This window comes from Leptonychotes weddellii, chromosome 16 (genome assembly GCF_054177405.1).
Source record: "Leptonychotes weddellii isolate Sample4059 chromosome 16, ASM5417740v2, whole genome shotgun sequence".
NCBI lineage: Eukaryota > Metazoa > Chordata > Mammalia > Carnivora > Phocidae > Leptonychotes > Leptonychotes weddellii.
Genome location: NC_138384.1, coordinates 23,711,227 through 23,737,970, shown reverse-complemented (window position 1 = coordinate 23,737,970; position 26,744 = coordinate 23,711,227). Strand labels below are relative to the sequence as shown.

Here is a 26,744-nt window from a genome sequence, read left to right as displayed (position 1 = left end):
TAAATTTATCTTTCACTTTTTGTATTTTGAAAGTGATATGACTAGGTGTCATTTTTTCTTAAACTAATCTTCACACTCAATGTGGGGCTCACACTCACAACCCTGACATCAAGAACCCTATGTTCAGGACGCCCAGGTGGCTCAGTTGGTTAAGTGTCTGCCTTCAGCTCACGTCATGATCCCAGGGTCCTGGGATGAGTCCCGCATTGGGCTCCTTGCTCAGCAGGGAGCTTGCTTCTCCCTCTGCCTGCCGCTTCCCCTGCTTGTGCTCTCTCCCTCTGACATACAAATAAATAAATAAAATCTTAAAAAAAAAAAATCCTATATTCTACTAACTGAGCCAGCCAGGTGCCCCTAGGGGTCATATTTTTTGGCATTTACACTGCTTGGTGTTCTCTGACCTTCCTGGATCTGTGGTTTGGTGTGTGACATTAATTTAGGGGGAATTCTCAGTCATTATTTTTTCAAATATATATATATTTTCTGTTCCTTTCTCTCTTCTTCTGGTACTCCCATGATGTATATGGTACTCCCTTACAGTTCTTAGATTTTCTTTTCTGTTTTTGTTTTGTTTTTAATCTTTTTTTCTATTTACTCTTCAGTTTTGGAGGTTTCCATTGAGAAATCCTGAAGCTCAGAGTCTTTCCTCAGCTGTATCAAATCTACTCATACGCCCATCAAAGGCATTCTTCATCTCTCTTTGAGTGTTTTTGATCTCTTGCATTTATAATTGGTTCTTAGAATTTCCATCTTTCTGCGTACATTGTCCATGTATTCTTTTTTTTTTTTTTAAAGATTTTATTTATTTGACAGAGAGAGACACAGCGAGAGAGGGAACACAAGCAGGGGGAGTGGGAGAGGGAGAAGCAGGCTCCCCGCAGAGCAGGGAGCCCCATGCGGGACTCGATCCCAGGACCCTGGGATCATGACCTGAGCTGAAGGCAGTCGCTTAACCAACTGAGCCACCCAGGCGCCCTGTATTCTTTTTTTTTTTTTTAAGATTTTATTTATTTGACAGAGAGAGACACAGTGAGAGAGGCAACACAAGCAGGGGCAGTGGGAGAGGGAGAAGCAGGCTTCCCGCTGAGCAGGGAGCCCGATGCGGGGCTCAATCCCAGGACCCTGGGATCATGACCTGAGCCAAAGACAAACGCTTAACCACTGAGCCACCCAGGTGCCCCAAATAAATAAAATCTTAAAAAAAAAAAAAAATTCCTTGTCTGTTAATTCCATCACTCTTGCCATATCTCACCGTATTTTTGGCCTTTAATAGGTCTCATAATTTTTTCTTGATAACTGGACATAATGGACTAGGTAAAAGGAACTGCTGTAAATAGGCTTTTTATAAAACAGTGACCAGGTACTGGAGGAAGGGAAGCATTCTGTAGTCCTATGACTCAACCACAGTCTTCAGTGTTTCTGTGTGCCCCACACACGCTTCTCATTCTCTCCTGTCCTCTCTGCTTGCCGAGTTTTTATTTGCATGATAGTTCGTGAATTACCAAAATACAACTTAACTTTCTTTTTAAAATATTAAGATTTATGCAGTTGATTGTTCTCAAATCATTTAATTCTTGTCTCCTGTCCTCTCTAGATGGCACAGGGCCAGTAGAGTGGGCTGGACCTCTCTATTTCCTCTCCTCCACATGGAAGGCTAGAGGGGGCTGGAGTTGGGTATGTGCCTTCCCTTAGGTCAGTTCGGCTCTGATAAAAATCCCAGCAGGATAGGCTCTGGTTAAATTTTAAGTTTCCCTTGAGGGCAGATCTTGTTAAAGAACACAATGCTCTGGCACGTTTCAAAATGGTGTCTTCTCCTCTCCCCTCCTGGAAACTCGAGGGGATTTTTCTCCGCTGTTTACTATGAGAATCTGTAGAGTTCCAGGAGGTAAAATGCACCGAAGTGGGCCCCCTTCCCATGACTGGGTCCCCCCTGTGTTTTTCTCTCTCAGATTTGTGCATGCTGAGCCTTCAGCAATTCATCAGTTAGAGCTCTGGGGGCTCTACCCTGAAATGGGTTCCTGCAGAGCTTTCTGCTTGTGGGCTTCTGCCCTATTCTTGCCTGCCACTCTCTCCAGTTTTGGGGGCGGGGGATGGGGGAGGGCAGGGGTGTGCCCTGTAATCTGATATCTTACCGATCTAAGAGGAGTTGTTGACTCTGCAGTTTGTTCAGCTTTTTTATTTGTTAGGATGAGCCACTTCTAAACTTCTTACAGTCTGGACTGGAAACACGTGAAGTTCATTTTTAATGGAGGAATGACTAAAAGAATCTTGTGCCTAGGAAACAGAGTGTTCCTGCACAGGACAGTGTGTCTGCCTTCTTCCTGGCTACAATGTCTCTGGCCTTCTTCCACGCCTACTGAAATTTGTTTCATTGTATCACAGCAATGAATTATTACCAAATCTGGATTTGGAATATCTAATCTACATCTAGCAAAACTGATTTCTGTGATTATTTGGTTGGCTGATTCCCCCACCAGACTGGAGCGCAGAATCTAGGGAGGTGGTCCTGCCCCCAGTATCAGGGCATCACTTGGGAGCATTGGGCCATCGCCAATCACCAGGAGCCCTCAGAGGAGTCTCCTCTTTCATAAGAAGAAACACACGAAGATGACCTCTATTGACCAAAGGAAGACACTGCAGTTACTCTCCTTCCTTCCAGCACAGGGACATGATCAACATGATCCCTGCCAGCTTCCAGGCACTTCAAGCATGTTATTACGCCACTTGTCCCTGGATTTACAATATTGACATCTACAAGGTGGGCACCATTGCTCCCACTTTAGAGGTGAGAAAAGCGGGGTTGAGAGACGTGAATTGATTCTCTGAGTTTCTGCTTCGTAGGGAGCATTGCTAAAATCCACCCCAGGTCTGTCTGAGACCAAAGGCTTGCTCTGTCCACCAGTCCCCTGCTACTGAGTGTGGTCCAAGGACCAGAGCATGGGCAACATGGGGGAGTATTAACAATACAGACTTCACGGGGCGCCTGGGTGGCTCAGTGGAGTAGGCGTCCGACTCGTGGTTGCGGCTCATGTCATGATTGGCTCATGTCATGATGGGCTTATGTGATGATCTCTGGGTCCTGAGACTGGAGCCCCGCGTAGGGCTCTGTGCTCAGCGGGGAGTCTGCTTGGAATTCTCTCTCCCCCTTTCCTTCTGCCCCTCCCCCCTCAAATAAATAAATAAATCTTAAAAAAACAAAACAAAACAAAAAACCTAAAACCTTAATACAGACTTCAGGCCCCACCCCAGACCTACTGAATCAGAATTTGTATCCTAAGGAGATAAAAATTTTGTCTGTACCTTAAAGCTTGAGGAGCACCCTGACTCCCAGGAAGTGGTAGGGGAATTCGTTTGTCTTCTTGAGGAGACACTGAGTTCTCCTATTTATTCTGTGAACGTGAATTTCTGGCTACAAAGCACTCTGTCATTTTTCATGCACTGTCTTTACATAGGCTCCCTTTTCCCCTGGGAGGTAAATAAGGTCAGTTTTTATCATTCTGATTTTAGAGCTGGGAAAACAGAAGCCCGGAGGGGTGAAGCACTCTGCCCAGAGCTACTAGTCAGCAGGCATCCCAGCACTTGACATGGATTGGCTGGGAGGACGATCCAAGGGTTCCAAGATCTGGTGTTGGCGCCAGCACAGGGATCGAAGGTTCCTGAGCTTGCCTTCAGGGGTCAGAAAGCACAAGGCTGGCTCTGAGAGAGTCTTCTGCTCACTTGTTTATCCATGCATGATGAGTGTGGTCTGACTCCAATTTTACTACCTGTGTGTCCCTGAGCAAACTATCTGATAATCTCTCTTAGCCTTCTCTTCAGAGCTATTGTAAGGATCAAGAGAGGATGATGCAGGGCTGCCTGGGTGGCTCAGTCAGTTAAGCGTCTGCCTTCCACTCAGGTCATGATCTGAGGGTCCTGGGGTCGAGCCCCGCGTAGGGCTCCCTGCTCTGCGGGAAGCCTGCTTCTCCCTCTCCCTCCCCTCCCCTCCCCACTCGTGCTGTCACTCTCTCTCTCAAATAAACAATCTTTAAAAAAAAAAAAAAGGATGATGCAGGTGAAGTGCTGGCACGAGGTCAGAACCCTAACAAATGGTCGTTGCTATTCATTCATTTGCTCCACAACTATAGGACCCGTGCCTACTACGTGCCAGGCTCCGTGCTTACTATGTGCCAGGCTCCGGGCCAAGATTCCAGATGGACAGAAGTGTTAAAAAGAAAACCACAGGCCCAAGGTGGAGTTGTTTGCCCCCGGGATAGCAACCTGAAACTTCAATGCAGTTTCAGCCTCCCGCAGAAATGTCTTTTAACTGATGAGCCAGGAATTTCTCGTCAGCACCTAGGAGGCAATCTGTCACCTGGGCCCTCTCCATCCCCCAAAGGAAGATGAAGTAATCCACCTAAGATCCCCTGCCCCTCCCTTTAAGAGGTGACTTTGCCTGAAGCAATCCTTTCTTTTCTTTTGCTAATAACCACATTGTCCCACTCCCCTTCCCTTCAACACCTTCCATTTTGCACAACTCCTTGGAGCGTCTCCGTACTTGCTAGATAGGATACTGCCTGATTCATGAATTGCCTAACAAAGCCTATTTGATCTTCAATTTCACTCAGTTGAACTTTTTTTTTTTTGAGAGAGAGAGGAGGGGCAGATGTAGAGAGAGAATCTTAAGCAGGCTCCATGCTGAGCGCAGAGCCCTATGTGGGGCTCCATCTCACAGCCCTGAGATCATGACCTGAGCCAAAATCGAGTTGGACATTTAACCGACTGAGCCACCTAGGTGCCCCTGAATTTTGTTTTTTGAACAGGGGATGTGCCCTTGCTCCCATGGAGATTACAGTGTAACGGGGAATATATGATCAAGTGCTTATAACTATGGTGAACAAGACAGGGAATGTCTTGAGTATAATGAATGAATGGACGAATACGGCTGTTTGCCTTTAGCTTAGGTGTAAACCTTCCCTCTGTTCACCCAGAGGAAGTGAAAGCAAACCTCCAGCTCTGGTCTCCATAGTCCCGTGTGAAGCATGGCCCAAAGCTGTCTCACCCCTCCAGCCCTTCAAAAATACTAGGCCACTTCAGAAGTATTTTCTCTCTGGAGAGTCCCCACTCCCATTCCCAGGAGGGAAATGGAGTGTGGTGGAAGATGAGCTGGTTAGACTTTACCTTACGGGCAAGTCTTATCCCAGCTGCTCTCCCACACCCAGGTGATAACCCAAAGACAATGGCCACTTTTCAGTTCTTCAAATGCCAAGTACCAAACACGAAATTTTTCCCCATGCAGTTCCCATGGCCTGGAAAGGTTCCCCCACCTCTCCCCACTTAGTTTATTCCTACTCATCATTCAGGGGCCAGCTCAAATGCCGCTTCCTCCAGGAAGCCTTCCCTGACTCCCCAGACAAGCTTCAGGCCCCCAAAGAGAACATTCTATATATTCTCTTGTTGGCACATATCATAACTTGCAAGTACGTACTTGTGTGGCCACTTGCTTGGCATCAGTCATACGCAGGAGTCTGAGAGTGGAGCTGCTGTTTTGCTGAGTATTTTCCTGCCGGCCCTGAGCAGTGCCTGGCTCTATAACCAGGGCCTGCTCAACACATGCCTCTGAAGGGATGAGGCTGGTTGTTCAGGACTTTGAAGCTCGTCCCAGAATGTGAGGTCAGCGAGACACACAGCACAGAGACTGGTCTGAAGCCGTGCGGTGTGGGGAAGACGTGAGGGCTGGAACCAAGGCAGAGGCAGCGGGACAGGAGGTTGGTGGTGGTGGTGGGGGGGTGCTGATGGGATGGGGAAGAAAGGGGAGGCATCAAGAGCCACTTACATATTCCCATCTCGGTGAAGGGAGCATGGCAGCACTCATGCCTGAGACAGGGGTCAAAGTCGGTAAGGCCAAAAGTCCTGCCGCCAGCCCCTCCCCCACCCAGCCTATCTCCCTCCCGTCAGTGGCCTGGACTCTGTCCCCAGCACCAGACGGAGGCCACACAGCTCAGCAGCACAGCCCCTTTTTATTAACCATCCTCTCTGGTACGAATGTGCACAAGTAGCAAAGAAACAGTAAAATACCCTGGCGTGGAGGGCAGGGCAGGGGCTCCTGAGGTGAGGCCAAGCGGCCAGATTCCAGCTCCTCCGGACGGGTCTCTTTCTGGGCGGTGCCCCCCATCCCCCACTCCTCAGCTGAAATCCGACACCAGGAGGCTGCGCAGCCCTGCTGACAGGACCGTCCTAACCGTGCTGGGGCTGAGGGAAAACAGCAGCGAGGGTCTGGCCCGAGGGCCCGAGGGCGCGGGGATGTGAGGAACGGCTGTCCTCCAGTCTGGAAACTGAGCAGAAGCCCAGCCGGCCGCCGGCCAGCCTCTGCTTCTGTGATCTCAGCGCCCTGAGTGGTGGGCTGCTGGGTGGGGGGTCCCACTCACCCCTGCTGAAGAGGGACCGAGGAAATGCTGGGAGTTCCAGGTGGAGGAAGCCCGAGTCAATGCCTGGGATTGGTGGGTCAGAGTGAACAGCCAGAGAGAGAAAGGGGAACGCAGACCAGGAGAACAGTGTCCTCCTCACCTCGCCTGGGGCACAATCCAGTGTAACCTCAGGCCAGGCCTGGTGGACCCCTGGAGCTGACAAGAGAAGGTCGGGCACATCCCCTACTACCCCCCCAGGCTTATGTGAGCCGGAGAGACTGAGCTAGGAAAATGGGGTAGGGGCTGAAAAAATGAGGTGGGGAGGGAGCAGACAAGATCTGGACTGGAAGGCAAACTTCCAGACTGGCGGGACTACGCTCAGTGACAACTCAGCAGCTCTTCTTCTCCGTGGGCTATCCTGCTAGGGTGACAGGGGAGAGGTGACTAGAGGGTAGGCAGAAGAGAAGCTACCAGAGAGGCTCACCCTGAGCCCGACCAGCCCAGCCCACATGGGTGTGGAAGGCTCCCAGTCTTCTCTATCACCCACCCCGTGCCTCTGAAGCGAGGGGTCCACCTGGAATCAGAAAGAGAGAAGCAGCCGTCCTGCCTAGGGAAAAGCTGACTGAGGAGTCCTCACAGCACCGTGATGGTGCGGCACGGTCCCCGGCCTCGGGTTCGGAGCCGGGCTGGCACCGTTTGTAAACATTAGACTTGATGATGTCTGGGGATGGGGGAAGACAGGGATGCCTGGACCCTCAGGTTTGGGGAAAGAGGCCCCAGGATGGAGTGGACAGGGCCTGACTCGATTTACCTCTGTGCTCCCTTTGGAAGTTGCCAGATACCAGAGAAGCCACTGTGGGCCAAGCGGCTGACAAACTGGAGCAGGCCCTGAGTGCCGGGGTAATGAGCGCAGCCCCTGCTCAGGACAGGCTGCTCTGTGAAGGATGGTGGTGGCCCTTTGCCCACACTCTTTCTCCAAAGCAAAGTCAGGCTGGGTTCTTTTTTTCGGAGATGTTCTGACCCTCTTTCCCCATGTTTTTCAGGCATGGAGAAGTTGAGAGTTGGAGGACAGGGAAGGTTCTTCTGTGACACGAGACCTCCTCCCCCAATCCTCGCACTGCCGGGTTTGAGCTGTCCAGAGGTGTGAGGCCTGCTTTCACTCCAGAACTGTCCCTGGGAAAGGATGTCCAGATATCATCCCAGCAGGAAAGACGAATGATGTTGGACTCAGGGTGGCCCCACAGCTCAAGGAGATGGGTTCCTGGGTCCAGTGGCAAAAGCCATGTGTTGCCTGGGAGGCAGTGGTTATGCCAAGAGATCCACAAAGATGGCGTTGGCTGTGGTCTGGCCAAAGATGAAGGCTCCCAGGGTGACCAAGAGGACACCATAACTGACCAGCGCCCACCAGCTGTAGGGTAGAGGGAGAGAGGGGCCTAGTAAGTCAACCCACGCTTGACTTTGCAGACTTTTATATATATATATATATATATACAGTATATATATATAAATGTGTATATCTATATAAGTATATATATGTATATATATATCAGTTAATTATTGTAATTACTTATACCACTTCTCCCGTGGGTAGAACACTTCCTACTTCTAGATGACTTTTCATACAAAGGTATGTGGGACCAGTCTAGATCCCTAAACTTGGTCAGGAGACCAAGGCCTAATGGGATTCACTAACTACTCACAGCAAGCCAAGGGCAGAACCAGGATTAGAACGCATGTGTCCTGATGGAAATATGTTCAGGAAAAAGCAGTTCACATGGAGTGTAATCCACTCCATTTACAAAAAAAGCAGACATCTGCAAATCCATGTATCAAAGATAGCAACAGGGCATTGTAAGAATATAGCAGGGTATTGAGATTAAGGGTGATTTTAATTTTCTTCCTTAGACTTGTATTTTTAAAGTTTTCTATAATGAGGGGTGCCTGGGTGGCTCAGTCCATTGTCTGCCTTCGGCTCAGGTCATGATCTCAGGGTCCTGGGATCGAGCCCCGCATCGGGCTCTCTGCTCGGTGGGAAGCCTGCTTCTCCCTCTCCCACTCCCCCTGCCTGTGTTCCCTTTCTTGCTGTGTCTCTAATAAATAAAATCTTACAAAAAAAAAGTTTTCTATAATGAATACTTCTTGCACAATAATTTTTTTTTAAAAGCTTGCAACCTGTTTTCAACCTCTGTACTATTCGAAGAAATGTGGATATTAAAACAATGTTGTGTTTTTCATGTATCAGACTAACAAAAACTGAAAAGGCTTTTCCATACAATACCGGCAGGGCTGTGCAAAAGAGAGCACTCTCCCTCTCTGCTGCTAGGACTCTGACTGGTACCGCCTTTCTAGAGGGACATTGGAGCCCATGTGCAAAAGTGAAAATGAGCATGTCCCACAATCCAGCAATTTCCTTCTAAGAATTGATCCTGCCAAGATCCTCAAAATAGGTGTGCCAAGGTGTCCGTGTATAAGAGTATTCATGCATTCATCAAACAGAACACTCTGCAGCCCTCAGAAAAGAAAAGTGGACGGATCTTCTTGTGCTGACAGAGAGTGATCTCCAAGACAAATGGTTAAGTGAAAGAAAGCAAGCAGTAGAAAAGTCTAGCATAAAGCCATTTTTGGAAAACCCAAACTAGACACAGAGCCTCATGTGCTTGTGCATACACATGCATGCTTCATGCAGAGAGCTCTCTCAGGACGAGGGATTGGTGGGGAGTGGGCTGTAGGGGCAAGAGGGACTTCCACATTCTTCTCCGAAGTCCTTCAGTAGCATTGGAACTGGTACAACCAGCATGTGCCACCCATTTAAAAAGGGATTTAGAAAACTCTTATGTTTTTCAAGTACAGAAGTCTCTTGATCCCTACCTGTTTTCGGCCCCCCGTGCCCCTGCCAGACCATCCCTCATCCAGCACTTCCCTGACAGGACCACAGGGTGCCCTGCTTTACCTGGCCGGCTTGACTTCTTCCATCTCAGAGAGTTTGGCCTGAATGAGGCACAGCCCTGGAAGAGAAGAGGAGGCCCCCAGAGCTCGGGTGGGCTCCTTCCCTCGGGCCCATCCTCCCCCTTTACCAAGAGGCCGTAGCAGTGAGTGGAGAAAGGCCTGCGTGTGCTCTTCCAGATAATACCCTGCCCCCACTCCGCACACAGCTGGAGGCCAGCACCTGACAGGCACCCCGTGGGCCGCACCGGGCCTCAGAGCTCACGGGCGGCAGCGGAAGGTGATTCAGCAGCAGCGCCCACAACACCTGGGGCCCTTCCCAGTGTCCTTCTGAGCAGGTGTGGCCGCCACTGCTCCAAGCACCGTGGCAAGGACTTGCCAGCTGGTCTCCCGGGGAGGAATAAGCTGGGTACAGGTGGAACTCGTGGCTGGGCACATGCGACCATTTCCCAGGATCTGGCGGCAGACTCGTGTCTGAAGTCTCCCGACCTCTGCATCGGGGTGCCGCCACCGGACCCCATCACCCTCTGGGCTATCACGGCCTGAACCAGCCTGACCCCTCATCGGCAGGCAGCAACAGATGCGTGAATGAAAGGTTAAGAGTGCAGGCTGTGCACCTAGACAGATCTGGGTCAAAAAAGCTGCTACTCAATAGCTGAGTCTGTTAACTTCCTCCCATCTCCTCATCAGCAAAGTGGAGAACACGCCTGTGCTTTCTTTTCAGGAGGGGCAGGGGTTAGCACAGAGCCCAAGGTGGATGGTTAATAAGCACTAGCAGGAAAGCAAGGGAGGAGCCGAGGCCGAGAGGCGTGGGCACCAGTGCTGCGGGGAGGGGGGTGCCGGGGGTCCCCACCTGGGAAGACAAAGATGAAGCAGGCGGCCAGGCCTCCAATGACCGAGATGACCTTGCCGATGTCAGGGATGAAGAGCGCCAGCAGCAGGGTGAGCAGGAACCAGACGAGGGTCTGCAGCATGCGCCGCCTCCGCTCCCGCCCCACGTCTTCCTCCACCGGCATCCCCTGGTAGCGTAGCCAGAGGCCTTCGACCACCGCCCTGCCCACGAAGACAGTGGCTCAGAGGCCCCCACTTCCAGTTCCCAGAGCCAGACCTCTGAGCGGGTAGACTGGGGGTATGGCCCTAAGCTCTGAGACTGTTCCCTGTTCTGTGAAATGGGCCTAGCAGGACTCCTCTTGTGGTTGCCATGGGGACTGGCTGGGATGGCGGATGCGATGCGCTTAGTGCCTGGGCTGGCCCAGGATTCCTCTCCCCCCCAACCCTAGGAACTGATACTATTATTCTCCTTGGGTACCTACAAGGCTGGGTGTTCAGGAAAGGATCTGGACTACAGGTTCTTAGAGGACTCACGGAAGGTCAAAGGACCATGTTCAAAGGGCTTACAAAAAGAGAGGAGCCTGGGGGGTAGGGAGTACCCTCATGGGATGGAGAGGGGGCTCACCGCCCACAGAAGTGCAGGATGGGGTAGGAGGTGAGCACACTCAGGATGATGAAGGCACGGGCAATGGCCACAGCCATGTCCTCGGAAGGGTAGGACAGGAGCACATCGGGGTCCACGGCAGCTCCAAAGGTCAGGAAGCCACAGATGCCTGAGGACAGGGACAAGAGGGCTGGGCAGGGGCGATCCTGGGAGGGTAAGGGGATGGACTGTTGACTCCTGGGTGCAACATCAGATGGGGAGGGCGGTGGAGCAGCTCTGGAGGCTAAGAGGGTGTCGGGCTGGGACCCGAGGCCTTCTCCCTGACTTCTCCCATTCCATCCCCACTGCCACCTTTGTCATCTTGAGCTCACCCAGCACATTCCTGTGTCAGGGCATCTGCATGAACATTCTGTCTGCCCAGCCCTTCATACCCCCATCCCCTCACCGTTCAGGTCGCAGCTCAGATGTCCGCTCCTCAGAGAACGCGTCCACCCTGCCCATCCACCATAACCCCTGGCCCTGGGTGCTCACTCACACCACCTTGCTCTATTTTCTTCAGAGCACTACTCTCTCTCTGCATTTTCTTTTTTAAACACTTGTTCATTGCGTATCTCCCCAGCCAGAACACGAGCCCCAGGAGGACAGGGACTCTGCCTATTTGCCTCTCTTGTTCCTGGCTTTGTCTTCAGAGGTAGAACAGTGCTGGCCCCCTAACACCTGTGGAAGGAATCACAGGGCCTGGACTTCCTGGTCTTCTGGTCCTGCTCTGTCATCCAAACCATTTCCCGCATGGCGCCCATGGCCATTTTTTGCCAAGACGTGCCCCTGCTTGAAATGCTTCCTCTCTGGCTCCCAACAGTCCTCAGGCCCAATAGGACCTATCCGTTCCCTGTCTGGCCTCACTGCCTGCCACCCGCCCCCAACTCACCCCACTCCAGACCTTTCTGTCCCTGCCTCAGGGGCTTGGCATTTTCTGCCTGTCTGGAATGCTCTTCTCCCAGCCCTTCAGATTCTGGCTCCTCATCACTGGGGGCCCCCCCAGATGCCACCCCCTGAGAGAGGAGCCTTCTGTGAACCACCCCCTTTCTGTGATCCATGTTGGCTGTCCCCACCTCTCCCAGTCCCACTCACATCTTCCCTGTTTGACTGTCACGGTGGCACTCGCCACTGTCTAGAATGCCTTACTGATTCCTCATTTACTCTGTAAGACTCTCTCTGCCTAGACCGTCAATTCCACGAAAGCAGGACCATGGCTGTCAGTCTTCATGGCATCCCCCACGCTGGGAACGTTTCCTGGCACTTAGCAGGCACTGATTGAGAGCTGCTGAATGAATGGATGAATATATCTCTCTCATTTGGGCGGGAGGAGGCCCAAGGCAGCCCAGGTTCAAGCCAATGCCTACAGAAGTGTTTTTGATATGCTGGGAGTGCAGGGCTATCCCCAGGAGAGCTGGGCCAGAGGACACGGAGACAAAGGCGGAGATTGGGAGCACTCCAAGTCCAGCCCTCAGAGGGGAGCACTCACCTGTGCCCATGTAGACAGCGAGGGCAATGATCATGGCGGCTGTCACCACCCCACCCCAGGTCTTCACCTTGGGCCGCCGCATGCTGTTGAAGACGGGCACGCTGCTCACATGGCACTGTTAGGGTGAAGGTCACAGTTATGGGGGGAAGTAACCCCTTCCCCGGTTTCCAGAGGGAGGTACTTTGGGGACAAAAGCCACAGGACAAGTCCCAGGGCCCCAACTCTGTCTTTCCTCCCAGGATGTCCCCATCCTCCCTGTAATGTGGGTTCCAGCCTGGGGTGGGGAGCAAGCTGAGAGGCCGAGACAGGAACCTTGCAACCGGCACCTGAAATCCGAAGCAGATGGTGGGCATAGCATTGAACACGGTCACCCAGGAAGCTGGCCTGTGGACAAACACACACGGATCTGCTGCCTGTGCACCCCCCAGAGCCACTGACCGCCCCCATGCCCTTCCTCTTCACTCAGCCCACCATGACCCTCCCCCAGCACTATTCTACACATTCAACCCCCCTAAGTCTGGTAACAGGAGAGGGCACCTCTCCATTTCACAGGTCAGTAAACTGAGGCTCTGGAAGACCCTCCAGGGACCAATATCCCGAATTTCTGGCTCCTGCACTCGGGCTTTTGCTTTCCTTTCTTTCTCTTTCAAACACAAGAAACTTTTTTTTTTTTTTTTTTAAATGACAAAACAGCTTCATCCTCATACAGAAAATACAGAAGTTACAGATGAGCACAAGTCGTAAAAATGGACAAGTCCACCTTGGTAGTCTCCATAACCAGAGGCCTCGTCTCATGATGACTCATCTTGTTGGATATTGGTGGCAAAGTCTCCCCATCCCTGGTTCTCACTCTTCCCTCCAATAAAAAGAGATTCCTGCCTCCTTTCTACAATGACCGATGAGTCAAGTTCTGGTGAGCGAATGAGCCTTGAGAAGAGCACCTGTGTGGCCTTTTGATGTCTGACCTAGCACCTCCTGGGGCCCAAGTGGTGGCGTCCCCCGGGGGTTCTTACCCACCTGGTCAGGATGTCCCCTGGGGTCATCTCTTTATCTGGCCAGATATATTTGATGATAATGATGGCAGTGACGTACCAGGTGCCCACGACGCTCAAGAAGCTGCCAGAAAGAATGGACTGAGCTTCCTCTTCCTCAGCCCCAGCTGCCCTCTCTCTACTTCCACCCCAGGGAGTACCCATCTTCAGCTCTCGTGACCACAGTGTCTACCGAATGAATTGGGAGACTATTCCAAACAAAGATTAAAACGATGCACAAGAAATAAGTTTTAGAGGGGTGGCTGGCTGGCTCAGTCAGAAGAGCATACGGCTTTTGATCCTGGGGTCATGAGTTTGAGCTCCATGTTGGGTGTAGAAATAAACTTAAAAAAAAAAAGAAATAAGTTTTAGAGAAACTGGTCACAGCTTGGAGGGAGCTGGACCCAAGAGGGGGCAAGACTGATATTTCTGACCATTAGGAAATGCTCTGGTTCAGCTCCATGGCTCAGAGGTCTGGGCTTGAAAGCACATCTGTTAACTTCCATCCGTGCAGCCCCCACTTGGTGACAGCTGCGAACAGGGCCCTTCAGAACTAGGAGATGCTGGAGGGAAAAGGGCTGGGATGTCAACATGAAAGGGGAGCTTGGAGACAGCTGAGTGCGACCCTGTCAATTATGGATCGCAGGAAACAGCTCAGAATCACACAGCTTTTCAGACCCTGAGCCAGGAAGCCAGTCCTCTCCCTTCATACCAAGCTGCATGGAACACAGGGCCAGGCTTGACAATTCCAAATGATCAAAAATCCACTCTCCCCGGAAAAACCATAGCCCTGGCCAGGAAGCTGCCTTCACACTCCTGATTATCATCCATCCCTTCTTTGACAAGGACATTTGGAGTGGAGTCTCTCATTGATGCAAAGGGCCACTGTCTTCCTTGTTGCTGACACAAAAGGAAACCTTAGGCTGGAAGCTTTGCAAGCCCTGACCCACCCTGCCTTGCCCGCTCTTGCTGCCCCAGAAGGAGAGGGCTTCTCCAGCAGTGCCTGGGTCTCTAGCTGCCTGTGATTAGAGCTTCTGTCTGGCCTGGGCTGGGATGGGGTCTCCGAACCTGGCATATTTCTGGAAGCCGATCTCTCTGGGGATGGAAAGGGGCAGGATGAAGAGGAAGGCCGTGAGGCTGATGGTGAACTTTCGGTCTGTGTACCAGGGGCTGCTGCCAGCCCCCTCAGGCTCCTTCGCCATCACAGCTATAACTGCACAGGAAGGAAGGAGGGAACATCACGCCAGGCCCCTGCAGACTGCAGCCCTCCTGCTCTGGTGAGCCTCAGGGCCTCCATCAGTGTAATGGGCTCAGCAGCCAGGAGGGAGGATTTGCAGAAGAATGCTGGACCCAGGCTAGGCCCCGGGGCAGGTGTTTGTGCCTGTTCCCTCCCCCGGGGATCCCCAGGGCCGAGGGGGAGGGATGAAGGATGTCGGGAGGGGGAGCCTCACTCTTGTCTTGTTGGTCCCCGATGATGATGAGGAAGGCGATGCAGGTGCCGAAGGTGTAGATGGCAATGGTCACCTCACAAAGCACTCCTGTCAGCTTGCCACACACGGCCCATACCACCTCCTGGTAGGTCCTCTCGTTGCTGGCCTGGGAGCAGTAGGCCAGGATGACGAGGCCGCTGATGATGAAGACCAGCATGCCCTGCAGGCAGGACAGAGCCAGAGGGTGTGGGGAAGGCCTGGCAGCAAAGGGCAGCCTGGTCTTGCTCAGCATTTACTAAGCCAATGCCCGAAGCCAGTTTGGTAAATGAGTCTCATCTTGTGGGCAACTTTACCAGATTGCTGGAGGCTGCCGAGTTGAGGTTTTCTCTCAAAACAGAAGTTTTGTGGAGAATTTCAAACATACACAAGAGTGGACCGGATGGTATCACGAACCCCCATTCACCCATCACTCGGCTTCAAAAATAATCAATTCGTGGCCCATGTTGTTTCTGCTACTCTCCCCCACCCCCCCCCGGATTATGTGGAAGGAAATAGAGGCTACCAAATTATGTCACCAGTAAATAGTTCAGCATGTAGTTCTAAAAGATAAAGGCCCGGGGCGCCTGGGTGGCTTAGTCGTTAAGCGTCTGCCTTCGGCTTGGGTCGTGATCCCAGGGTCCTGGGATCGAGCCCCGCATCGGGCTCCCTGCTCTGTGGGAAGCCTGCTTCTCCCTCTCCCACTCCCCCTGCTTGTGTTCCCTCTCTCGCTGTGTCTCTGTCAAAGAAATAAATAAAATCTTAAAAAAAAAATAAAATAAAAGGGCTCACTTTTTAGACATACACTACACAATTATTCATTTTGCAGCCGATGTCCAAACTTCCCTGATTGCTGGGAAGCGCTCTGAAGCCTCATCTGGGCTCAGAGGAGAGAATGCTGGAATAGATTAGTAATGTCTGCCAAGTGTGAGGGTGGGGAGAGTGGCCGCATGTGTCATGCACTGACTCTCCCGGATGCAAAACCTCTCTTCTGGGGGAAGAACCCAGACCCAGCACCCGAAGTGCATTTCTGCCCTAGCGGCCAGCACACTCACCATCTGCAGTGTGACGCCGGCCGCCAGCCCGCCTGCGGTGCTGAAGGCTGCGGGGAAGTTGAGCAGCCCTGCACCTAGGCAGGCGTTGACGACGATGAAGATGGCCCCAATGGTGGAAGTGGTGCCTCTGCCCGGACCCTCAGGAGAGGCCTCCCCTTCGCTCTTGGGGGCTGTGTCCACACAGGGACTCTGCAGCAGACGGGCCCGCTCCCCGGAGTCTGAGCTCGAGCCCCACTCGCCGAGGTCACTGTTGATGCTGACCTCGGCCATGGCCCCGGGAGCCCTCTTCCCGCGGGGTCTGCAGATTTGGCCTCACAATCACATCCCCTGGGCAGCTGAGGGAACACCTTCAGCTGGAGGGTGGTGCCAGCCTGTTTGGAACTATGATCCCAGGAGGCCTGTGAGCTCCAGCTCTTCTCAACCTAGATGGGAGAGACAGGTACTACTGTTACCCTGGGATGGGCACAGAAAGCTGAAACAACATTCTGAAGGTCAGATGGCGGAGACTCAAACCCAGGGGTGCCTCTGTACAGAAAACGGCGATGGGTGCCACAGTGCAGGGTGGCAGAGACAGAAATACATCCGATGCGAATCTTGCTTGCTTCAGGCTTACAGACCCTCAGGGTCAATAAGACATAAACATAAAACAGAGGAGTACTAACACATCAGCACGACAGAGAGTCTCCATGTTGGGCAGGAGTATCATGGACACATCTTATCTCATTCAGTCCTTACCACAGTGGTCATAAGGTTCAGAAAGATCATATCACTGACCCAGGGTCACATATTAGCAAGACAGGATTTGGATCTAAATCTATCTGGCTTCTCAGCCTGTTTCTACACCAGAGTTGCAAGAGCAGCCCTCACCTAGAACTGGGGGTATTTCAATGTATTACAGTCCCACATATCTCCCTCTGGCTCAGAGTCTAAATTCTGCGTAGCTTTCAAAGCCGTTCAAAATTCAAGGCTAATTAATTCTCACTCTTCTCCCGAGCGACTGACCTAACCACGCCCATCAGAGAGGCATCCCTCTGATGCCCTCAGTACACTGGGGGGTTTAGAATGGCTAATGAGACCCCCTAGGTAGTCAGATGCTTCTCATTTCTCCTCCTGGTGATGGCTGAACAAAGGTGGGAATCGTACACTCCTGAGAGGTTAAAGGAAGAATTTGGATGCTCTCAGACAACTGTCACCAAGCATACACCTCAGCTCCAGAGGGAATCTCTCTCTGCCGGCTCCAAGTCCAGAAAGATCAGTCAGATGCTACAGGGCTTCCTCTTATGCAACCTGTTACCCAACCAGTAACTCAGCAAAAAATCAAAGCTGTGAGTAGTGGAGGTAGAGTTTGGGGCTCCCAGCTTTCCAGCATAGCTCCAGACAGAGCCCTGCGAAGTCAGCACTCCCAGAGCTGTGAGACCTCCTCATCCACCCTGCTTCCGTCTCAGACACAGAGGTCTCTGCGCTGGTCCAAGAGTTCTCAGCTCTCCTTCCCAGAAAAGTCCTCAGCTCCACAACTCCCAGCTTACCTGCTATTTCCACCTGATGGTCTAAGGTGGAGGGTGTGTTGCTCCTTACAGCTCTTTCTCCCCAAAGATCTGGGATCTGATTTTCCTCACTTCCCTCGCTGGCCCCAATCTTTTCTTTCTCAAAACTTCACCTAAAATCGGCTGTCAGCAGAGAGAAGAGTTTGAGCTGTTTCTGCGCTGGTCAGCAGAGTGAAGGAAACTGAGAAGCTCTGACACCAGATCAATCAGGGGAACAGGCCCAGGGAAGGGTAAAGGGAATGTCACAGCAGGTAGTTGGCAGAATCAGAACTACAAGCCTGACATCCACAGGCTCAGGCCAGAGCTGTAACCACTGCCGCGGGCCCCCTCACATTCCAATCGGAGCGGGTTCCCAGTCCAGCCTGGGGCTGGATCCCAGAAATACCGCAGGGTGGGTTGCATTGGGAAGAGGGCCAGGGCGCACCCGGAGCGGAGGGGAGGATCCCCTGGCCCGAAGCAAGGCGAAGAGGCTGCTGTGAGGTAAGCTAGGGAGACGCTCCGGGACTCGATCCGGGCCTAGCACCAAGTGGAGACAGTGGGGCTAGGCTGGGCAAAGCCGGCCCAACTGAGGGCGGGCGGGGGACCGAGGACGCCGGGCTTCCGAGCCCTGCAGGGAGTGGGCAAGACTCTGCCGCAGCGGGGGCCCTTAAGGCCCCGGGACTTAAGCTTCCACCCGGCACAACCTCTACCTTCCTCCACCTACCTACACTGCTTCACACCCGAGCCGGCTGCAAGGACACGTGAGCCGCGGTCACATGACCGCCGGGAACTCCTGCGGGCCGCGGGAGGCGCTGGGAGTTGTAGTTTTCCACAGGCTTTGGTCTTGGAAGGCACCAGCTCCCTGAATCCTCAACCCCGCAACATTGACCGGAGACCCTCTGCGGGCCAGCTCACCATGCTTATCCTGTTAGTTTTAATCCTGGGTGGCTCAGTTGGTTAAGCGTCTGCCTTTGGCTGGGGTCATGATCCCAGGGTCCTGTGATGGATTCCTGCGTCAGGCTCCCTGCTCTACCAGGAGACTCCTTCTCCCTCTGCCCCTCCTTCCACTTGTTCTCTAATAATAAATAAAATCTTTAACAAAATAAAAAAAGATTTATTATTTCAGAGAGAGAGAGAGCGAGAGTGAGAGACAGAGTGAGCCCTAGGGTAGAAGTGCGGGGGGAGCCCCATATGGGGCTTGATCCTAAGACCCTGAGATCATGACCTGAGCCAAAATCAAGAGTTGTATGCTTAGCCGACTCAGCCACCCACGTGCCCCCAAATTCACCCTTTTAAAGTGTCCAGTATAGTGGTTTTTAGTATATTCAGAGTTTTGCAGCCTGCCTAATTTCAGAACACTGCTGTCACTCTTCCTAAAACTCTGTAACCATGAGCAGCCAGTCTCCGCTCCTTTCTCTAAGCCCCTGCAAACTACTAATCTACTCTGTGTTTCTACGGAGTTGCCCATTCTTGACATTTCATAAAAATAGAATCATATGTGACCTTGTGTCACAAGAACATCCACCTCAGACAGATTAATATATGTGACCTTCTCATCACATATATTTTGCCTTCTACTGTTTTCAAGGTTCATCCACGTTGGAGCATATTTATTGCTGGTTAATATGCCATTGTTGGGCTATTCCCTATTTTGATTATTCATTTCACCAGTTGACTGGACATTTGTGTTGTTTCCAGTTTTTGGCTAGTGTGAGTAACAGTGCTATAAACACTCACATACGTTTTTGTATGGATGCATGTTTTCATTTATCCTCAGTACTTACATAGGAGTAGAATTGCTGAGTCAAATGGTAACTGTTTAAACTTTTGAGGAACTGCCAGACTGCTTTCCAAAACAGTTGCACCATTTTACATTCCTATGAGCAGTGTATAAGTTCCCAATTTCTCCATATACTTGATATCCCTGGGTGTCTTCTCTTTTTCCTTATACCCATCCTAGTGGGTATGAAAAGATTCTCATTGTGGTTTTGATTTGCATTTCCCTGCTGTTAGCAACTTTTCATGTGCTTATTGGCCATTAGTATGTCTTTTCTGGAGAAATGTCTATTCAGACCCCTTTTCCAGTTATTAAGCAGGTTGTCTTTGTATTACTGATTTGTACTGGTTCTTTATATATTCTGTATACAAGTCCCTTATCAGATATGTGATTTGCAGTACTAATCTCAACATTTTTTAATAAGATTGTTGTTTTGAAAAAGTTGGTCTTTCAGTTACTGGATATAAAGGTAAACTAGTGGGATGGCTGGGTCTCTCAGTTGGTTAAGCCTCTGCCTTCGGCTCAGGTCATGATCTCAGGGTCCTGGGATCTGAGTCCGGCATCAGGCTTCCTGCTCAGTGGGGAACTTGCTTCTCACTTTGCCTGCCCCTGCTTGTGCTCTCTCTCTGACAAATAAATAAATAAAATCTTAAAAAAAAAAGTAAACTAGTAATTTCTGAAAGCCCCCAAAATTAAAAACAAAAATCAAAAAAATCCCCCAAATTCCCAAGCCTAGAAGTAAGGAAAGAGTTTAAAAGTTTTTTTTCGGGTGCCTGGGTGGCTCAGTTGGTTAAGCGACTGCCTTCGGCTTGGGTCATGATCCTGGAGTCCAGGGATTGAGTCCCACATCGGGCTCCCTGTTCAGCAGGGAGTCTGCTTCTCCCTCTGATTCTCCCCCCTCTCATGTGTGCTCTCTTTCTCTCTCATTCTCGCTCTCTCAAATAAATAAGTGAATAAAATCTTTAAAAAAAATTTTTTTTTTTTCCAAGGAGGGATGCCTGGGTGGCTCAGTCGGTTAAGTGTCTGCCTTCGGCTCAGGTCATGATCCCAGGGTCCTGGGATTGAGTCCCACGTCAGGCTCCCTGCTCAGTGGGAAGTCTCCTTCTCCCTCTCCCTCTGCCTGCCGCTTTGCCTGCTTCTGCACTCTGTCAAATAAATAAATAAGATCTTAAAAAAAAATCAATTCAGATTTGGGAACTATTATACCTTAAATTATAACAGAACAAAGGCATGACTCTTCTGAGTAGGCAAACCACCTCCTCCATCATGGGCAAGAACATTAACATCTTAGAGCCTGACTAAGAAACTAGGAAGGGGTGAAGCTAACAGTCTGAACAGTAGAGAGAAGCATCAGGTTCATACCCACCAGCTCTGTTTTCAGTGAGGAATGGGACTTGGTCCAGAGTGTGCTGGTAATACATGTGTTTAAAAATAACAAGTCAGCAGGGTGGTTAAGTTCCTTTTTTGGTTGAGGTCTTGGCAGCCAACTTTCAACCTTTTGGCTCCAGACAAGGAGACTTAGCAGTCAGTCCCTTTATGGATCAGTTGATATTATTTATTGCTTTTCCTTTTAAGATATTTCCAAAGACACCCCGAGATCTGGTCCATTCACTTCCTTTTACCACCTTGGTATTTCCATTGGCAACAGGAACACAGAAGAACCAAGGGTCAGGAATGCCCTGTGCACCGTGACCCTCAGGGAGCTAAGAGAAACAAGAGGTCACTTTCTTCTTTCCCCCGAAATGTCAAAACACTGTGGATGGGCTCTGGGCCTGAGTCCTGTTCCACTGTCTGTCTGGTCAGTAGCTGGCCCATCTCGAATGGTTCCTAGCACTAAGCACAAGGGGACAGAATAACCTTGGGAGGACTGATGCTAAGCAGGTGCCCCTGCTAGATGTCTGCTGACAGCACATGACTTCGTGTTAAAGGTTGCACACTGGCAAACTACTGTTTGCATCTTGCTAGCAAATCATTTTAAAACAACTGAATTAGTTGCCAACTTTTAAGCATCAACAGACCTCCCATAAAAACCAGGATTTCCATTTTATTTAAAAAAACTTAAGACCTGGGGCGCCTGTGTGGCTCAGTTGGTTAAGTGTCTGCCTTCAGCTCAGGTCATGGTCCCAGGGTCCTGAGATCGAGCCCCGCATCTGGCTCCCTGCTCAGTGGGAAGCCTGCTTCTCCCTCTGTCTGCCGCTCCTGTCAAATAAATAAAATCTTAAAAACCAAAAAAACCACAACTTAAGACCTGAAACCCTGAACTTCGATTCTCTTGGTGCTGTCACTTCCCTACCACTCCCCAACACTGAGGATGAAGGCTGCTCACCAGTCATGATCTATCTATTTCACATCCCTTTTTTACTTTACATTCACTGTTTGCTTCTATTACCTACTTGGCTCCTGTAGACACCTCAAGTCGTCACTGCCCCTCCGCTTCTTCATCCCTGCTCTAGCTACAGTTTCCTTCGAGGTATTCCACTTGTCTGCCAGAGTCCAAAGGATTATACCCACATTTTCAACACTGCTGGACTGGACAAGCCGAATGGCAAGACAAAGACGAAGATGTGGCTTTTGTTTACATTCGGAACAGCTCACACGCCTACTGGCTTACGGGCAGCTGAATAGGCCTGCAGGCTTCTGGGACATACGGCCACTCCTAGCCTTTCCTCCCATTAAAGAAGAACATAGTAGACAGTGGTGGGGTCTACGGTAACTTTATTTTAGCAGAGAAACCAGGCTGCCAAGAAGTCTACATGATTGGAGCAGATGGTGGTTAGCTTTCCAAAGGGTGAAGCCTGAGCCCAGCTGGCAGCACACAGAGGTTAAAACCGAAGTGCAGAGGTCCGCTTGTCTGGTTCTGCCCTGCATTGCGCTCATGGTGTGAGAAGAGAGACCGCACAACCGTACTGAATGAATGGATCCAACCGGGCAGAGGCGACATCCCGACAGCAGACAATCAATCACTGAAGACGATGCTGAACTCAAGTGCCGTTACCTACTCTCTGCTATTCTCTGATGAGAAAGGTGAGGGTACGGGAGGAGTAGGAAATTATCTTCTTGGTTCTTTAAATAAGGAAAGCCTAGAGCATGGGGCAGGTGGTCAATCAAGCAGTAGCACAGGATGAAAATGTAGGCTAGTTATAGATCTCTGTGCCCAAGGAAAAGAACAGCAATGATAAGGGAAAAGAGAGGAACATTAAAATGCCTGAAAGTATTGAAAAGAAGAACGTTTTTTTTTTTTTCCTTAAATAAGACAGGAAACAGCATCTTTTTATTTTCCTCACTGTAGTGGCAGCAGACTTGCTGGTTTTCACGAAACATGATTTCTGTAACGAGGTCTGTTGATAAGCTTGCTCGATCGCGGGAGGACAAACACAAGGCTGCCTGTCAATGTTAGAACGAGCTCTTCCCACAACACCTCTTGCAGGTGCTGTTCTCATGCTGGATCTAGAAGTGCCCCAACACCATAAGATGCTGCAGTTAAAGCTTCTGAAATATTGCAATGGCATGATCAACATGGTTTTGGGGCTATGTCTTTCTTGTACATGTAAACTCTTTTGGAATAGCTGAGGTTAAAGGATGAGCAGGAGTTCGGTTTTGAGCCACAAAGTTTCAGACACCTGCCACGGATGCCTCTGCCCTATTTCACTACATGTTCTTTTCTGTGAAACACATTCAGTGGTTGAGTATTGTGTACTGTGGTTGAAAGAAAGGACCTGCTCACCACCATCCACCCTCCTTCTCTCTCCGTGTGAATCTCACAACAGCAGGGGCCATAGGCAGGAAGGTTGTCTCTGGTTCCTCCCGCCAGGGAAATTACTTGGTGACCTGGTGAATGGCATGGGCAAGGTAGCCCACGTTGCCAGAGGTGACCCCTGCCACAGAGATGCGGCCGTCCTTTGTCATGTAGATGGAGAACTCCTTGGTCAGCCTCTCCACCTGCAGAGAGGAGAGTACAGGAGCGTGTTCTAGGCGGGGGGATTTGCCCAGCCCAGGCGGTAAAACAGGAAAATAACAGAAACTCTTATTTTCTCGCTTAAACCCTATTCCCAGAATTTGGTGGGCTAGCATAGAGAGAAGGATAAAAAACCATCTTAAAGTCAGATGAGGAATTCTGAGGTGTGAACAGGTGAAAACAAATCTTAGATCCAGCATTTGTAGGAAAAAACAGATCCAGAATCCAGCTACGGAACAGCTCAGCTATGTCTCCTATCAGTATTCAGGCTCCTGCTTGTTCTGGTATCTCTTCAGAGAAGCAGCAGTAGTCTGAAGAAAGACCAAAACACGCTCTGCTTTTCAGCGATTTGCAACCTCATGGGCGACACAGACAGGGAAACAACTAATAACAAAACAAAATGAATGCTACCCTCTTCCTTTACCTAACAGGGCTCCAAAATGACTGTTTTAAGGGTAATCTGAATAGGTAGGGGATCTGTGAGGAATTCTAGTTTACGAGGACTGATCAATCGGTCAGCTGAGGAGAAATCGGAGCCCACTCACCTGCTCGGGCGTTAGTCCTGTGAAACAGAACATGCCAATCTGGTCAGTGATGTGCTGCCAGTTGTGGGAGGAGCCCTCCTTCTTGAGGTTGGAGACCAGCTGAGTTCGCATGCTAATGATGCGGTCGGCCATGCCTTTTACTTCCTGCAACCTGTAAAACAAGAAACAGTAAAAAAAGCCCCTGGGATGCAGCTCAATTCTGGACAAGCACCACAGATAAGCTGCAGCTCACAGCAATTTTACCTTCCTTGAGTATTCCCCTAGTGTGCCTTAATTCTCTGTCCTAGCCCAAGTCAGATGCTGTCGCTGGTTCAAGAAGTGAAAAGCTATTTTACAGCATTGTTTTCTATCAGAACACTATTTTTTTTTATTTTTATTTTTTTAAAGATTTTATTTATTTATTTGAGAGAGAGAGAATGAGAGAGAGCACATGAGAGGGGGGAGGGTCAGAGGGAGAAGCAGACTCCCCGCCGAGCAGGGAGCCCGATGCGGGACTCGATCCAGGGACTCCAGGATCACGACCTGAGCCGAAGGCAGTCGCTTAACCGACTGAGCCACCCAGGCGCCCTATCAGAACACTATTTTGATTAGGCACCTAATGATTAACGTAATGGAGTTACTAAGAAAGATGAGGGGGCACATGGGTTGCTCAGTTGGTCAAGCATCCGATTCTTCATTTCAGCTCAGGTCATGATCTTGGGGTTGTGGGATCGAGCCCTGTGTCGGGCTCTGTACTCAGCATGGAGACCACTGGGATTCTCCCTCTCCCTCTGCCCTACCTCCACCCCGTGCTCTCTCTCTCTGAAATAAATGAATTAAAAAAAAAAAAAAGATGGATGAATGACTCAAATCTAGGAAGGCTAAGGCTCTCCATCCTTTATGCAGGGAGCAAAAGTTCTGTTTTATTTTTTAAATATTTTATTTATTTGAGAGAGGGGGAAAGAGAGCAAGCATGAGTGGGGGAAGGAGCCCCGAAGTGGGGCTCAATCCTGGGAGCCCAGCATCATGACCTGAGCCGAAGGCAGACACTTAACTGACTGAGCCACCTAAGCGTCCCAAAAGCTGTGTTTTAAATAGTAAACTATGACCTTATTTTTAACATGGAAGGAATACACACTCCTGCTTTTGCAGTTAAGACAGTGCATTGGGAACCTATGATGTGCCAAGCCATGTGCTAGGTGGTGAGAAGGGAGAGTTCAGACATGGTCCTTGCCTTTAAATCTTACAACTGACACTAGCAACAAACGTGTAAACCACCAACTATGGAATAAGGCAGGACAATGTAAGAACCAACAGAACAGTGCTGTGTTGAAAGCCCCAGGAAGAGAGGGTCAGTTCTATCTGGTGGCTGAAGGCAGTCCTCTGATACACATGGCTCACTCGATTCTGGACATAATCACTGCCTTCCTTAGAATCTCCTCTTCCCATTCTGTACCTATGGCTCTAGGGGAAATTCTTGCCCAACTAGACGACTGTAAAAACATTTATAGTTTACCTCCCTGTTCTAATGTGTTCATGTTCTTAAACCATCTATGATGATGTCATACACAGTTACAACGGGTCACGACTGCCAATTAGAAGTCAAACAAAATTAGTCTTAGTTATTTTTATTTGACTCAGGTAAACATTTAAAATTGGGCATTTGCACATAAAAACATGGATTTGTCCTCTCTGGAAAAAACTGGCAACACTTCACTAGCAGTGTGATTCCTGGCTGGAGCTAGAGCTCCTGACCCCTCTAGGGATGACATTTGATTTTAAATTTCCTATGGTCCCGGGGCACCTGGGTGGCTCAGTCGTTAAGTGTCTGCCTTCGGCTCAGGTCATGATCCCAGGGTCCTGGGATTGAGCCCCGCATTGGGCTCCCTGCTCACCGGGAAGCCTGCTTCTCCCTTTGCCACACCCCTGCTTGTGTTCCCTCTCTTGCTGTCTCTCTGTCAAATAAATAAATTAAGTCTTTAAAAAAAAAAAAATTTCCTATGGTCCCATCTGTCCAGCTCCATTTACTTTCAGGCTGGGGTCCTAAAAGCATGGAGGCTATGACCACAGCTAGATCCAGGGCAACTCCAGCAAAGCCCTTCCACGCTCTTTGGTGCCCATAGAATGAAGTTCTGACTTCTCATGATATTGGTGAAGGTGCTTCATCATCTGCTCCCAACTTCCCAGCTTTGCTGCCTTCTCTATCCTCCTCCCACTCAGAGTCGAGGCCACAAGAACTACCTGGGACTTTCGAAGCACGTCCTAGAGAAGGCACATCGTGCTCCTGCGCCTGTCCTCATGCACAGCTCTGTCCGGTTCTCCTTTACTCTTCATTCCCTTTGGGGGAAAGGCATTCTTCTCTCTTCAAGGCACAGCTCACAGGCTGCTGTCTTCATTATATCGTCCTTTATTCCCCACTAGAATCAATAGCCCTTCCTTTGGTCCACCTTTATTCTTGGTCTCTTGTGTCAATGCCGTACGTGTACCTTTCTCACCGGATTATAAACTCTCCACAGGTAGAAATGCCTCACTCATCTAGCACAGTACCTCTGCTATCTTTGTACATGACAGACTTCAAAGGTGTACTGAAGTGCACACATTAAAAAGAATATCTTGGGCGCCTGGGTGGCTCAGTTGGTTAAGCAACTGCCTTCGGCTCAGATCATGATTCTGGAGTCCCGGGATCGAGTCCCGCATCGGGCTCCCTGCTCGGCGAGGAGCCTGCTTCTCCCTCTGACCCTCCCCCCTCTCATGTACTCTCTCTCATGCTCGCTCTCTCAAATGAATAAATAAATCTTAAAAAAAAAAAAGAATATCTTGATAACTGTTAGGAAATATAAAAAACCACTTACAAATAGGAAGTAAAATAAATAAATAAATAAAAAGCTTAGTATGATGCTAAGAGACAAAAACAAAACCAAACCTACAACATACATATATAGGAGTAAGGTATATAGTATGTTACCATGATGGAAAATAGTGAACAAAGACAAAAGGTGGGTTATAATGACTGGATTTACAGTTAATTTTTTCCCCCTCTCCCAAACTTTCTGAAATGTACTTACACATTAATTTTTTTAAGTTTATTTTTTTTTTAAAGATTTTATTTATTTTTATTTGAGAGAGA

The 26,744-nt window shown here is 50.0% G+C and overlaps 2 protein-coding genes and 2 long non-coding RNA genes across 8 annotated transcripts in view; 1 reads left to right on the top strand and 3 right to left on the bottom strand.

Moving 5' to 3' along the window:
* Positions 1-5,977: 5,977 nt before the first annotated feature.
* Positions 5,978-18,171, bottom strand: SLC38A7 (solute carrier family 38 member 7). 5 transcript variants are annotated; one of them, XM_006732806.3, is made up of 12 exons: positions 18,086-18,171; positions 17,365-17,505; positions 15,839-16,260; positions 14,769-14,967; positions 14,386-14,530; positions 13,304-13,402; positions 12,613-12,670; positions 12,287-12,401; positions 10,783-10,930; positions 10,180-10,379; positions 9,334-9,388; positions 7,458-7,791 (listed from the first exon to the last, which is right to left on the bottom strand). In XM_006732806.3, exons 3-12 carry the CDS (start codon positions 16,106-16,108, stop codon positions 7,689-7,691), a joined length of 1,392 nt encoding a protein of 463 aa, XP_006732869.2. In that variant the 5' UTR covers positions 16,109-16,260; positions 17,365-17,505; positions 18,086-18,171; the 3' UTR covers positions 7,458-7,688. The 5 variants fall into 5 exon arrangements, with proteins under 5 accessions (XP_030883457.2, XP_081662629.1, XP_030883458.2 ...); XM_031027597.2 differs by lacking the exon at positions 9,334-9,388 and having other exon boundaries at positions 5,978-7,791; XM_081806503.1 differs by lacking the exon at positions 9,334-9,388 and having other exon boundaries at positions 5,978-7,791; positions 17,365-17,495; positions 18,086-18,159.
* A 3,665-nt stretch (positions 18,172-21,836) lies between these two features.
* GOT2 (glutamic-oxaloacetic transaminase 2) overlaps positions 21,837-26,744 on the bottom strand; it is a 28,042-nt gene continuing 23,134 nt past the window's right edge. Inside the window, exons 9-10 of the mRNA XM_006732807.3 lie at positions 23,639-23,789; positions 21,837-23,077 (exon numbers count right to left, since the gene is read on the bottom strand). Coding sequence (XP_006732870.1) covers positions 22,955-23,077; positions 23,639-23,789 — 274 coding nt within the window. The 3' untranslated portion in view covers positions 21,837-22,954. The remainder of the gene's footprint in view (positions 23,078-23,638; positions 23,790-26,744) is intronic.
* LOC145717546 (uncharacterized) lies at positions 23,820-24,469 on the top strand. Its single transcript, XR_014140841.1, has 2 exons — positions 23,820-23,979; positions 24,201-24,469. It is a non-coding gene; the product is annotated as an uncharacterized LOC145717546 (long non-coding RNA).
* LOC145717545 (uncharacterized) lies at positions 24,206-26,715 on the bottom strand. Its single transcript, XR_014140840.1, has 2 exons — positions 26,443-26,715; positions 24,206-26,238 (listed from the first exon to the last, which is right to left on the bottom strand). It is a non-coding gene; the product is annotated as an uncharacterized LOC145717545 (long non-coding RNA).

Coding starts and splice junctions, on each gene's coding strand:
- SLC38A7 (XM_031027597.2), bottom strand. CDS start 16,108: ATGGCCGAGGTCAGCATCAACAGTGACCTCGGCGAGTGGGGCTCGAGC. Junction 14,531..14,768: donor CGGGGACCAACAAGACAAGA/GTGAGGCTCCCC, acceptor CTTCCTGTGCAG/TTATAGCTGTGATGGCGAAG. Junction 12,402..12,612: donor CCATCTGCTTCGGATTTCAG/GTGCCGGTTGCA, acceptor TCACCCTAACAG/TGCCATGTGAGCAGCGTGCC.